At 35.2% G+C, this 13940-nt stretch overlaps 1 protein-coding gene across 2 annotated transcripts; it reads right to left on the reverse strand.

Moving 5' to 3' along the window:
• Positions 1-213: 213 nt before the first annotated feature.
• On the reverse strand, positions 214-5640 carry LOC131335782 (nuclear transcription factor Y subunit A-3-like). Of its 2 annotated transcripts, XM_058371284.1 has the most exons (6): positions 5256-5640; positions 3657-4011; positions 2680-2792; positions 2521-2592; positions 1307-1477; positions 214-888 (listed from the first exon to the last, which is right to left on the reverse strand). In XM_058371284.1, exons 2-6 carry the CDS (start codon positions 3958-3960, stop codon positions 514-516), a joined length of 1035 nt encoding a protein of 344 aa, XP_058227267.1. In that variant the 5' UTR covers positions 3961-4011; positions 5256-5640; the 3' UTR covers positions 214-513. The 2 variants fall into 2 exon arrangements, with proteins under 2 accessions (XP_058227267.1, XP_058227268.1); XM_058371285.1 differs by having other exon boundaries at positions 3657-5432.
• Positions 5641-13940: the final 8300 nt, after the last annotated feature.

The raw sequence follows: 13940 nt of genomic DNA on the forward strand, positions 1-13940 counted from the left end.
GTAAGAATGTCAAACTGCGTTTTAGCCTCCTGGTTGGGTATATATACCCTTTAAAACTAAACTCATGCATAATATGGTGTCTGTAAAACTAGCTTTTTGTGACTTTCAATGGAATTCGGTCAAAAGCAAGTTTCAATTTGCCTAGTTCATCCCATTTTAATAGCGCTATAAATGATTTGAATTGACCCGGGTTCTATGAGTTTCATGAATCGGTTCGGTTCTCAAAGTCTTCAACTTCGTGATCAAAGCAAATAATCATGGCGAGGTCTTACACACACCTTACATTCAAAAGCCGAACCAGAAATTAGGACACATGAGAGCAATGTATCTACGTTGTCCCCAATCACCAATAACAAACTTAAAACCTTCACATATCATGTTTTCCAGCTAACCCATAGAACAAGAACTAAATAAAACACCACAAAAGCAAGCAAACACAGAGCAAACATAGCCAAGGATGACTTCCCTATTTGATGAACATGAACAGCTGATTCAAATGTTGCCTTCCATCTCTCACAGGTGGGCAGAGAGATAAGGCTGGTTGACGCCACGCGAATTGAACCCGCCACTTTGCATGGCCCCACCAATGCAAGGAGGGTAGAGGGAGAAAGTGAACTCGTGCTGATGGGAGAAACTGTTACTGTTGGAGGCACTCGTGATGTCGGAACAAGAGGTTGTCGAAGCACCATCTTTGTAGTTGTCAGGCGGGTGAACTTCAGATTCTGACATAGAGGTCAAAGAGAGTCGGTTTGAGCCCGATTTGTCATGTCCATTGGTCATGCCATCATTAGAATTGCAATCTTGGAGTTTCTTTGTGTTAAGAAATCGTCCACCAGATCCTCTAGTTCTCTTTAATGCATGTAGATGGCGGGACTCATGGAGATAAGGCTGAGAGATTAAGAACAAGAATAAGTTAAAACCAACGCCTTTTTTCAGGTCAAATAGCCACAGGAAACATAAGCTGAAAAATAACGGGAAGCCCTATGGTACACATGGAACCAAAATTTCTGAAACTATCACAATTGTTCGTAACCATCATATACGCACCCCACATACCTATTTGTCTCATTTCAATACATAACCACAAAAAAACCACAAAATACATAACCAATCACATCACAAAAATATGAAACAAAAACCACAAATTGCATAACCAACCACAAAACTGCATAACTCCTCTTTTCTATGGTACCCAGTGTATTTTAACTAAACAACAGAAGTACTAAACTAAAGCCACAAAACATACCTTCCAGAATATACACACGCTGTAGCTTTTTTCGAAATATGAAAGGCTCAAAAGTAGTACCTTTCGGGCTTTTGAAAGTTTGTTTTGAGCTTCAAGCTTTGCACGGTACTGCCTTCGCCTCAGAATTGCTCGGTACTGCTTTGCATTAACATAAATGGGCTCATCCTGGGGCAGATCAAGGGGAAGTGGAACACGAGCATTTGCCATCCCCACCATTTGGGGAGAATGAATCTGGCAATACGGCAATGGTAAGTATCTCATAAAAGGAAAACACCTCTTGGACAGTAAAGCACTACAAGTTGTGTGGATTAAGAAATCAAGCAGATCATACGTTGATTACCAGACTAGAAGATCAGAATCGTTACAAGTTACAACCAATGAAAAGTGGCCTGATAGGCTACAAAACGTGGCATTTACCAACAACAAAAAAAAAGTTAATCATTTTGGTTTCTTCCCTACTTCAACCATATGTATTGCTGTTATTAACATTCTTGAATTGACACCTTGAGGATATAGTGTTATACCTCATAAACTAAATGAACAACTAGGAAACAAGGAACTCTACATCTGTACCAAAACACAAGAAACTGCTGGAAGAAAAGCAGAATCAAACAAAGGAGGTGAAACTATAAAAATAAACAATAAAAACTCTAGTAGTTCTTATGGGATGACTTCTTCTTTCTTTTTTTTCCAAACCTCCTTTTCCTAACAATATCCAAGGCCAGCAGAATAAAATTTTCTTTTTTTTTCAAACAGGCTATGATCTAATGCTTCATCTACATAGCAAGGGTGCACTTAGGTGCTAGGAGAGAGGAGGTCAGGAGTTCAATTCATCTTCCAAGATGCTAATCTAACTATTCAACTCCTCTTCCAAAATGCTCTATTTTGACTTCCGCCAATTGAAAAAAAAAACAGCATTACATAGAAGCAGATACACCACAAAAAAGCATGATCATACAATTGAATAGTACCAATACAAAGATCGCTACAAAAAAAAAAAAAAAAAAACCCCATATTTTTCAAATGCAAATAACGACTACCAGGTTTCCAACGTAATTTTGACATCCTGATCAATTAAATATCTAGTCACTAGCGATTATTCATTTTCCTTGAAAGAAATAGAACAATTCTATAATCATTTTATGTAAATTGAGAGAATTAGATTCTTTATAATGAAATTTATTTGCACCTTTAAACTACACTCATGTTAGAGGTTACTAGAAGTCTAGAATACAATAGGAAAAAGTAATCAGAATTGCATCCCATGTACTAACCATAGCCTGTGGCCCATAAGCAGCTAGTAATCCATTATAGTAAGGATCCGTGTATGAAAGTGGAATGCAAGCCTGAAACAGAAAACCATAACTCATTATAAAGATGATAAGTGAACAGGTGAGAATTAGTTTAGAACGAATAGCCCCTATTCTACTTACGAATGATTGTCTATAACCAACATGTGAAGGAGGCAGAAGACATTCCTCAGTTCCCATCGATACATCTGACTTGACTTGACCCACTTCAAGCTTCCCCTGAGTTTCATTATGTCCTGAAAAAACAGGATACTTAGCCAATGAACAAGGCAGGTTAAAGGTACAGAAGAAAAAACAAGATATTCATTTAGAAGAAAATCCCAATTTGATTGCAAGTCTAAACACAAAAAAGCTTCAGTGGGAAGTAGATTGAGCAACTTTTATAAAACCACTATGGAAAGGTAGTTCATACTTTAGTGTTAGGGAAGCCATAAAGTATATTTTTTGTTCATTGTATTTTATCTGTTTGTCTATTACAGCACACACCTTCTCCATGCTCAGCCAGAGAAACCAGAGATGAAAATGGAAAAGGAAAATCCATATTTGCCCATTAGTTACTTGTCCTTGAGAACTGTTAGCCTCCCGCCAATGCCCAAAGTAAATCACAACACTACTTCTATTGCATTTTCTAGGCTTCAACAAACAGCTGAACATCTATCATGTTCAGGGGACAAGTTGATCATATAGGAGCATCAGTGATCTCTTGCCAAAAGAAACCAAGATTACAAATTTCACAGTATGTCAAAAAAATGGTGGTAAGACACATAAAGCATGAATTCTATTGAAGCAAGCTCATTTTACACACTTTGTTGACATTGCTGTCATTGTACACTGATTACATAACAATGTAACCTTATAACTACTTTCAACTTCCAAAAGTCAACCATTAATCCCTCAACCTTCTTGCTAAACACGGGAGGCAGTTGCAGTAAATCTACCAATTCCATCAACCACGGCAATTCTGTGCCTTTACACAATCAAAGGAGTTAAGCAAGCATACTCCCTTTTCCTTTTCGTAATTCTCAAATCAACTTCTAGTTAACAAATCATAATTCAATGTTCTGAAATTAATGAAAAAAATAGCAAATGGACGTAATTACCTAATTGCGTTGAGAATATGCTTTGTCCGCAATGGTTGCTGTCTTCTACACTAGCCACTCCATGGTAGGATTGACCAGTTGATTGAGTTGAGGATGAGTCCTGGTCATGAAATTGAAATCCCATTTGCTTTGCCATGTGACCATGTTGATTGGGGGTCGCAATGTTCAAGCTTAAATTTTTTGATAGAGACGATTGTTCGACTTGAGATGCAGCAGAAGTCCACCAAGATGCACAACCAGCAACACGTGGAGCCATTGAATGGGCAGAACTAAGATCGCAATCTTTCTTATAGTAATCCTGCATTCTTCTGGGTGGTAAATGGCTACACGGTGACTTCCACTGTTTTTATATAACCTACTCACAAGAAAACAGAAATCCCAAGTGTGGTTTGGCGGCAATCCAGTTATTGAAGTATTGCTAAATTAGCAAACAAAGGCAACATACAAGCAATCTAATGTTTTACTATCAATTAAGAGAAAAAAGTTACAGAAACGCAAGAGTAACAAAAACACTTGAACCTTTAATAAAAATTGACTTGTGGCATTCACGTAGTTGAAACTAAGGGCAGGTTTGGTTCACATGCTTGTTTGCCTGTTGCTTATGGTGGAGTTGGGTTGCTTAATTGCTTTCAAAGAAGATCAAGACACAGAGTAAGAGAATAAGCAACTGGTAGGCAAATGATTTTCTTATTCTTGGCTGTAAGAAATACAAGCTATGCGAACCAAACGGGCCCTAATTGCTTTCTCCATCAGTATCCTTTCCACACAGCTCACCTGCTTCATCCCTTGGCCCCACCAAGGATGAACGGATCTGACAAATAGATACAACAATTTGCCAAAAGACTTAAGAAATAACCACCAAATGCATTCAAAAATTAATTTAACGCTCTTAACTAGTATCCATATCCTTATTTCCTCTATCACAAACAAATCAGGGATTCTTCTCCACCACCTGATGGACCTAATAACCAGTGCCCCAATGGAAAAATTGCCAGAAAACAACAGCAGATTAAACCAATCACATAACAGAACAATCGAACAGAGTGCACCCCCAAAAGAAAAGAAAAGGAAAGGACAAGGACAAGGAAAGTAGAAGGAAGAAAGACTAAAGGATATTCCACTAAGCAAAATCAGATTGAGCACAAAACCTACCCTTAAAGTCATTTATTCATCAATCAGAGGAGTATAAAGAAGGCAGAAAATAAAAACATGTGGGGATTAGCCAAGAACTGTTTTCCAGGACTCTCCCAAGAAGCCCATGGCTGGAAACCCTTTGAATCATAAACACCCAAGAATGTCTCCAGAAAATGCAAACATTTGAATAATCAAAACAGCAAAAACTGTGGAATCAACAACACATGCAGCCGTTACCCAGTACCAGAAACCACCTGATTTCAACACCAGCAACAACTAAAACCACCACCTAACCGTATCAAGCTCCAATCATTACCAGAAATCAGAACCCAGCAGATATAATAACACAAATATAATTTGAAGTTCTCGACCACTACTTTGAAGATGTCCTTTCAAATGGGAAAAATTACATGTAGGGTAAAACCAAAGAAAAGAAAAAAAAACAGCAGGTAAGGTGAGAGAGACCTTTTGGATTTAGTAAGGAGTTATGGAAATGTTGGAATGGAGTAGGGCATGTTTCCCTTCTTCAAACCCCCCCACAGTCCTGCTCCCTTTCTCTCTCTACAACCCCCCAGGTTTCTTCCCTCTATGAAGTTCTACACATATACGCTGTATGCATGTATGTATGTATGTATCTTTCTTATCTTCCCCCTCCTCCCACCATTAACAATATCACTCTCTCTCCCCCACCCCACTCAAAACCTTTCTATTGGGAAAAAAATTCAGTTCAAAAAATCCTCATATTGGTACACTTTAACAGTATTTTATTGTTTGTTTTGTTCTGTGTGGTGTGATGTGTATTCAGTAGTGAATTCTTGTTCAGAATTGCAGTAGCTCTCTCTCTCTCTCTCTCTCGCTCTCTCTCTCTCTTAAATACCACAGCCGCCCTTTATTTCAACAGACAGTTCACGCGATTATATTGCGTAGAGTGTAGTCCCAATCCCTCTTTATAAAAAAAGAGAGAGGAGTGTAATCCCACTGAGCCCAAATTATTACCGACAAACAGAGCCGTTAAATGAACCAAGCTATTTGAATTTGAGTAATTGAATTCGCACACTTTCGTTAAAATCTTGTTCAAGATTGATTTATTACATATATAAATCAAGCTTGAAATTTTTTTTAAAGCTGGTTAAGATTTTAAACCAAGCTTGAATAAACTACTACTTGGCTCGTTCGGATCATCAAATAAAATATTCAAGCTACTCGATATCGACTTGCATTTTTCTTGATTAAAGCTCGTTTGAGATCGGCTCGTCTTATATATAAACTAAGCTCGAACATATATTTAAAGCTCGTTAAATTTTTAAACAAAGCTTGATCAACTACATGTTTGGCTCGTTTATCACCTCTACCGATAAACGAATCAAACTAATCGAATAGTTCACTTTTTAAGTTTATATAAGTTTTAAAAATAATGTTCAAATTCTAATTTTGATAAAACGAGTAAATTCTTTAAACAACATAAGTTGAACGAGCAGTAATTTTGTTGAGATTGGTTTTAGAACTTAACAAAATTAAAGAAATATTTATACATGATTTCTTACCTACTCCGTCTGTTCCATAAATGATGATAATTTTTGAAATTCGTACACTTTTTCATCGCTTATATATTTCAATTTATCATGTTTTCCATGATTTTAAAAATTTTGTATAATAGAACTAATTGAAAACTATCAAATAAAATTCATATTACACATTTTTTGATATTCATATTAAAAGATATAATAAATTAAAATTGACAAAAATATCAAAAATTATCATCCTTAAAACGAAAAGAGTGATAAATTATTTCGAATAGTTTTGTTATTGTTAGCCCACTAGGCTGATGATAAATACACTAAAAGACAAAGAAAACACATATTCTTGTGTATCTTTACACATTTTAATACACATTCACACACTTAATATTATCTACTCATTAGACTAATTTTAAAATTTTCCTATTTCGAATGGGCTTTAACAAATGGATACGAACTCGAACTCAAACTCAAACTCGAATAAATGCTCCAAGTCCCCATAATACACGCGCTGCCAGAGTTCGTGACCTGTGCTTTTTTATTAGTTTGCCCCCTATTATTTGGGGGGGGGGGGTTGCATTTCAGTGGGAGTTAGGGCAAATAATGCCCAACTCACAGAGAGATGTTTTCGAAAATAAATATGGAACGGATTCTCATACATGAAACGGAGGAAAAAATATTCCCCATACATGGAGTTGTTGTAATTGAATCTGAGTTTCCTAAGTTGTCTCTTCTATGAGTCAATTTTGTATAATAGAACTAATTGAAAACTATCAAATAAAATTCATATTACATATTTTTTGATATTCATATTAAAAGATATAATAAATTAAAATTGACAAAAATATCAAAAATTATCATCCTTAAAACGAAAAGAGTGATAAATTATTTCGAATAGTCTTGTTATTGTCAGCCCACTAGACTGATGATAAATACACTAAAAGACAAAGAAAACACATATTCTTGTGTATCTTTACACATTTTAATACACATTCACACACTTAATATTATCTACTCATTAGACTAATTTTAAAATTTTCCTATTTCGAATGGGCTTTAACAAATGAATACGAACTCGAACTCGAACTCAAACTCAAACTCAAACTCAAACTCGAATACCACCACCGTCAATAAATGCTCCAAGTCCCCATAATACACGCGCTGCCAGAGTTCGTGACCTGTGCTTTTTTATTAGTTTGCCCCCTATTTATGTAGGGGGGGGTTGCATTTCAGTGGGAGTTAGGGCAAATAATGCCCAACTCACAGAGAGATGTTTTCGAAATTACATAAATATGGAACGGAGGAAAAAAAAATTCTCATACATGAAACGGAGGAAAAAATATTCCCCATACATGGAGTTAGTTGTAATTGAATCTGAGTTTCCTAAGTTGTCTCTTCTATGAGTCTAAGTTGCCCCTTATATGGACCTAAGTTGCTCCTTCTATGAACCTAAGTTGCCTCTTTCATGAACTTCTTGAGTATTCAATTTCTTGAGCATTTCTTCAATCTCCTTACCATTTCTATTATTTTCTGAGAAATTTGGAATGTGGGTTACTTGCAGATTTGAGTTTTTAAAATATTTTGAGATTAGTGTATTTTGGGTAATTTTTTAGAAAGAGAAATGATAGAGAAAATAAGATATACGTTTTCTAGCATCCACTTTATACTTTTGCTTTTAAATTCTAGGAATTGCCACTTGAAATTTCTTGTTTGGTTTTACTTGAAAATGTGAAGTAGTTATGCTACTAGCTACCAATTTACTTCATTGGTTGCTTTTCTTAGAAAAAAATAAGATGCAACTTAAGTCCATAAAAGGGGCAACTTAAATCCATAGAAGAGGCAACTTAGGCCCATAGAATGGACAACTTAAGTTCAAACTCAGATTTGACTACAAACCGATTTCATGTTTTGGAAAAAAAAATTCCTCCGTTTCATGCATGAAGAATTTCAGTTGGTCCGTTTCACCCAAATCTGCAAGTAACCCAGATCCCAAATTTCTCAGAAAATAATAGAAATGGTAAGGAGATTGAAGAAATGTTCAAGAAATTGAATATCCAGAAAGTTCATAGAATGGGCAACTTAGGTTCATAGAAAGGGCAATTTAGGTCCATATAAGGAGCAACTTAAATTCATAGAAATGGCAACTTAGGAAACCCAGATTCAATTACAACCAACTCCATGTATGGGGAATATTTTTTCCTCCGTTTCATGTATGGAGAAATTTTTTTCCTGCATTCCATATTTATGTAATTTCGAAAAAATCTCTCCATGAGTTGGACATTATTTGCCCCAACTTCCACTGAAATGCAATTTCCCCATTAAAACATCCATTCAGCCCCTCCATCATCCCAACTTTTGTCCTTATCTCAACTTTTTCTGTATTTTATGAGTGATAAATTTTCGCTTTGAAAACATGTTTTCATCTCCTATCTTTTATCAGGACTATATGACTGTATGCTGAGCTGATGTACATACTTAACTCTTTAATGGGTACTCCTATCATAGATTCATATAGGTGGAAGATCCATTAAGGTCATGGTTGCCATGTTTATAGAGGAGATGGCTTTTCTACAGTTGGGTCGTGAATTGTATCCCGTATAGTCTTGTACAATCTTGTCATTTTCGAATCTATGTTTCAGTGATTGAACTCGTTTCATTATAGTGTTGGTCGAGTAAAACAAACACGTAAAAGATCAAGTTAATTAGACACCTAAGAGTATATGATTGAGCACATGTCTGTTGGAAAAGAATTATTCTTCAAGTTGTAATCTAGTGTGCGCTGTTTATCTCTTTCGAACATACATGTACTCCGATTAGATACTCTTAGGCATCCAATTAACTTGATTTCTTGATAATTGTTCATCGGACGAGCGCTATAATTTAGAAGGCAACGGCTTGTTAATTCCACGGCACATTTTGCTAGTTCAACACATCTTTTGAGGATAAAAAGAAAGAGAAGAAACCATAAAAATAATGAAGAACAAAACCAAAAGGTGAAATCTAATGTAATGAAATGGAGCAGAGTTTTCAAAAAGGAAAATTCTAAAAACCAGCCAAATGGACTGACGATAGTGAGTTTGTGAATGTGTATTAAGTGGTATAAAAAATATACAAAAATACGAGTTTTTCTTGTCTTTTAGTGTACTTATTATCAACTCAGCTGTCCCGTCATTTTTTTTGCTGTTGAAGTTGTTGTCATGCGATCAAAATTTATACGAAGAATAGATTGCTATCAAGTCTATCGATCTCTCTCACTCTTTCTACATTAACGAAGAAAAAAAAAAGTCTAAATGTCAAATCTCTTTCTCACTCTCTCCTCACTTCAACACCTTTTTCTCTAGATGGTATTCTCTGTAAAAAAAAGTGCACATCGAAAATCTTTATTTCGTGCCTACATATGCATTACTGTTAGTTTCGATTTAGAGTGTCTAAGTAGTGAACACCCATGCTTTGTTAATTGGCTCCTCTTGATGCTTGGCGTTATGGTCTCGTGCTCCTTTGATGTTGAGTTTTGCTTGTTACTTTAGCGGCTTTTTTATCTGTCTGAAGGGTGTTCCTGTAGGGGTATTCGCTTGGCGATTTTGCTTATTTTTGGAAGATTTTTCTTTGCTAGTTTGGGTGTTTTGATTCAGCTGTTCAGGAGTTTTTGGTTTAGTGTTGGCTGCTGTTTCGTTGTTGTTTTGGTTGCTACATTCTGTTGTCTTGTCCCCCCTGCGGTTGTCTGATCCTGGAGGGAGCTTTTCTTGCCGTGCTGATGTTGTTTGCCACGATTGTTTAGCCGCTTGTGTTTTTTTTTTTTCCGTTTGGTTCTGCTGTTTTGGTTGACTCCTTGCCTTCCCGTAGGGTCTCAGGTGGAGATTGTTGTTTTGCGCTTGACCTATTTAATCTTTATAATCCTTTCCAAAGATTAATATAAATTATTTTTGCCGATAAAAAAAATTGCTCATGTTCTTTATCAAATTTCATATTCTTATTGTTGTCAACTATTCTTTGGGTAAACCTATGGTACACACCCCTTAATAAATGTGTACTGTACGCACCTTCTATATATTCCCTTGGATTGAGATAATCGAATCTTAACCGTTCAATTTTTTAATTAAAAAAATGGCAACTTGTCTAACCGGTCATCACTTACACTATTGTTGAGTTTCTCTCTCTTTTATATTTAATGGGCTTTCAAATGCGGTCTAATATTAATTTGGGTGAACTAGAAATTGGGGTTTTTAAGAATATTGTATGCATATATTTGGTTGGGTACAAGTAGTATAGATTCTGGTACGAATGGTTATATAATAACAATATTTTGTAGCTATGGGTAACCTGCTAATGATCAATTCAACAAATAAATTTTAAAGTACAAGTTGTAACTAGCATCATAAATATACATTAGAAAATCAAAAATCGGCATAATGAAAATCACAAATTGTCATAATTTAGACATATGATATACTCTGTGTACCATAGCTTTCTCCCTATTCTTGTTGCATTGCACATTGGGATACGACTATATGTTTGTTAATGAGAATTCAAATAGTCAAGCATATTGTTAGTTCTTTTTTTTTCTTTTTTCCTCTCTCTCTCTCTCTCTCTCTCTCTCTCTCTCTCTCTCTCTCTCTCTCTCTCTCTCTCTCTCTCTCTCTCTCTCTCCTGACCTTAAAAAACTGGATTAGCATATTTTTAAAAGTTTTGTCAATTGATTAGTGACTATTTTGCTTGGATTCCTTCGTATTTCATGTCATTATTTTCATTATGGTCCTATGGGTACCATTCGGAGGTGTAATCAATTGATCATGGGATAATGGTTAGTTTGGGTTGAGCTAAAATCGTTTATATAGTGTGCTCAGGCATCCACAATCTACTAGCTAGTGATAATCTACAACTGTTGAACTTAGGCTCCGTTCCAGAAAGGAAAATAAGTCCTTATTTTTTAAGAAGGCAATTTTAAGCTTAAAAATCATGTGCTTATGCAAATTATTTTCCTATCAATATGGATCTTGTTTGATAGATCTCATTGAGATATTTAATACGGTGCAAAAAAAATTGAAAAATTAATTTTTATTTACATTATTTTTGAATTTGAAAATGTGAAATAAGTACTTATTTTTTAAGAAGGTGTTCTGAAACGGAACCTTAATATCTCTACAATGGTAATATCTCTACAATGGTAATAATCAAAATTAATAATTAAAATGTGTCACGTCAGCATTTGATTATCTATTTAGTCCATAATCAAACTAAACAACCTTTACTTTCACATTGGTTATTTTTGCATTCCTAACCAAAAAAATCCCCACAATACACAATGCACATTTGTCCAATCGCAAACGAGTTCCAATCACGCACCCGACCACACCAAATTAATGAATTATTCGTTTTGATGAGACGATTCCAATGTGTGGTGTTTTTGAGTTATTGAATTTTGAGTTTGGTTATTGAGTTTTAGTTATTGGTAAAAGTTGTTAAGTTTGGTTGTGAAATGAGTGGAATTTGGTTATTTGCTAAAATACTTGTAACTTTGTTTATGCTTCGTTCACTCCGATATATGGAATAACGCCCCAAGCGTAGAGCTTAATACGTCAGTTGAAGCATGATAATCCGGAAGACCGGGATCGTACCCAAGGGAATAATTAATCGGTTTTGCTGGATTTGTAGATGCAAGTAAGGGCTTTCGGCTTTTAGACAGCCAACTTAGTTTTACGTGTGTAGTGAAAATGAAAAGGGGCTAAATTGAAAAGCGAATAAACTAAGATAAAAAGACAAGTTAGGTCTAGAAATTACTAATACTCTCGACTCAAGTTAAACTGCATTTCTCACCCGATTACACAGTTCAGGATACACTATTAAGGTTCCCAAATCGGAAAGTAGAATGGTTCGATTACCAAGCTAGCTCTAGAATTTATTTAGCAAATGCCTCGTGCGTCAGAGCTCCAAGCATCATATGTGGTAAGTAGGTGGTGCTCTTACCTACACACGATCAAAGAAATTAACATCTTATCGATTTGACAAATAAACCCGAACCCTACATAGATGATCGAACCAAAGGTTTAAACTTTATGGTGAAAAATGCAATTCTACTTGAGCCATGAGGTGCTAATCACCCCATGACCTAACCTTGGAAAACTACTAACATATATCTATTAAGATGGGAGCAAGCAAAAATCTACTTAGCATAATTGAAATAACAATGCTAGAAGAAAATTAGATTAAGATAGATCGAAGGATTTACTACAACTTTAATGAAGATGACAATATCAAAAACTAATTAATTAAGACAGAGAATTAAAGATTCAAAGCTGAAAATTGAGGAACTGGACCTTCAGCACTTCAGCTTCATAGCTTCCAACAGCTTCCACAACACTCAATAGCTTTCACAGCGTCTTATTTTCATTCTCTAAACTTAAGTAAAGATTGCATTTTAAACATTTCTTTTACTTTTTCTTTACTTTAATTTATTTAATGAAAATAAGAAAGTACCCCCCATTTGGAAACAATGGCATTACCAGAATTTTGAGATTTCAATCAAATCAAAATGTTGACCCCTAACTTTTAGTGTAAAACAGAAAACAACACGATTTTCTATAGATGAAATGACTCAAAACATGACCCTGTTCTTTGAATAAAACCTTGCAAATTTGAAGTTGCTCTTAGAAAAATTTAAAGATCAATTACCGCTATTTTTTATATCGAAAAATGATACTTTTTCGAAAAGTCATTTTTCTATACTTAAGACAGATTTTCAGGGGCCGACATGGTCTTCATTGGTCCTCGAGTACTTGGACGCATTTGGACCATCCATGACGTCAAAACGTGCCTTATTCATACGATTCACCTAAAAACATTAAAAGCATACCTTACATGCAAAAGTAAATAAAAACAACTAAATTAACGATGAAATTGAAGAAAACTAGATAACTAGCGCACCCTACATTGCATTATCGGGTGCTTATCAGCTTACTATAATGTGAGGTGTTTTTTTAATATTGTTAAATTAGCTTATCCACACCCATTTGTTTATTGCAATGGGGATGCTCTAATGTTACTAATTAACAGTTTAAAATGAGTGGATGACGGGCATAGTAAAAGAAATGGACACATTAATGGTGATGGTAATTTCAAACTATAGGTATTAATCTAGCATCCAATAATTTTTTGAAGAGCAGTGTATATATAGTTATCCAAACACAATTCAGACAAAGATATTCTATGTATTTCAACGACTCCAAACACATCTATGTCGGTGTCAGCGAAAAAAGTACACCGACAAAAAAAGTACGCCGACGATATTTGGATAGTGAAAATAACTAGTATGACTAAATTCTCCTTTGTTTTTAGCTTCGCGTGATTGGCAATACCATTCTCAAACATTAAGGAAGAGATTTGTCAAAATAATCAGTGGGGTAATACAATACCATTCTCAAACATTAAGGAAGAGATTTGTCAAAATAATTAGTGGGGTAATACATCACATCAGCTCAACTACAGCTCACTTTATAAGATGATGATTAACCAAATTTTATAGATCATATCCACTAATGCAATCTCCCATCCTACTTTATAAACTGCAATATTCAGCATTCCAGTGGTATTTATATGGAAGCCAACTTCTAATAGAAGTTGTGTAATAAAGGTAAGT

The sequence above is a fragment of the Rhododendron vialii genome, chromosome 8a, assembly GCF_030253575.1.
Source record: "Rhododendron vialii isolate Sample 1 chromosome 8a, ASM3025357v1".
NCBI classification, from domain to species: Eukaryota; Viridiplantae; Streptophyta; class Magnoliopsida; order Ericales; family Ericaceae; genus Rhododendron; species Rhododendron vialii.

What these genes read in the sequence shown, in the direction of transcription:
- LOC131335782 (XM_058371284.1), bottom strand. Translation starts at nt 3,960, where the DNA reads ATGCAGGATTACTATAAGAAAGATTGCGATCTTAGTTCTGCCCATTCA. An exon ending in CTTATGGGCCACAGGCTATG is followed by an intron (nt 1,478 to 2,520) that starts GTTAGTACATGG and finishes CCGTATTGCCAG; the next exon opens with ATTCATTCTCCCCAAATGGT. An exon ending in AACTTTCAAAAGCCCGAAAG is followed by an intron (nt 889 to 1,306) that starts GTACTACTTTTG and finishes TTAATCTCTCAG; the next exon opens with CCTTATCTCCATGAGTCCCG.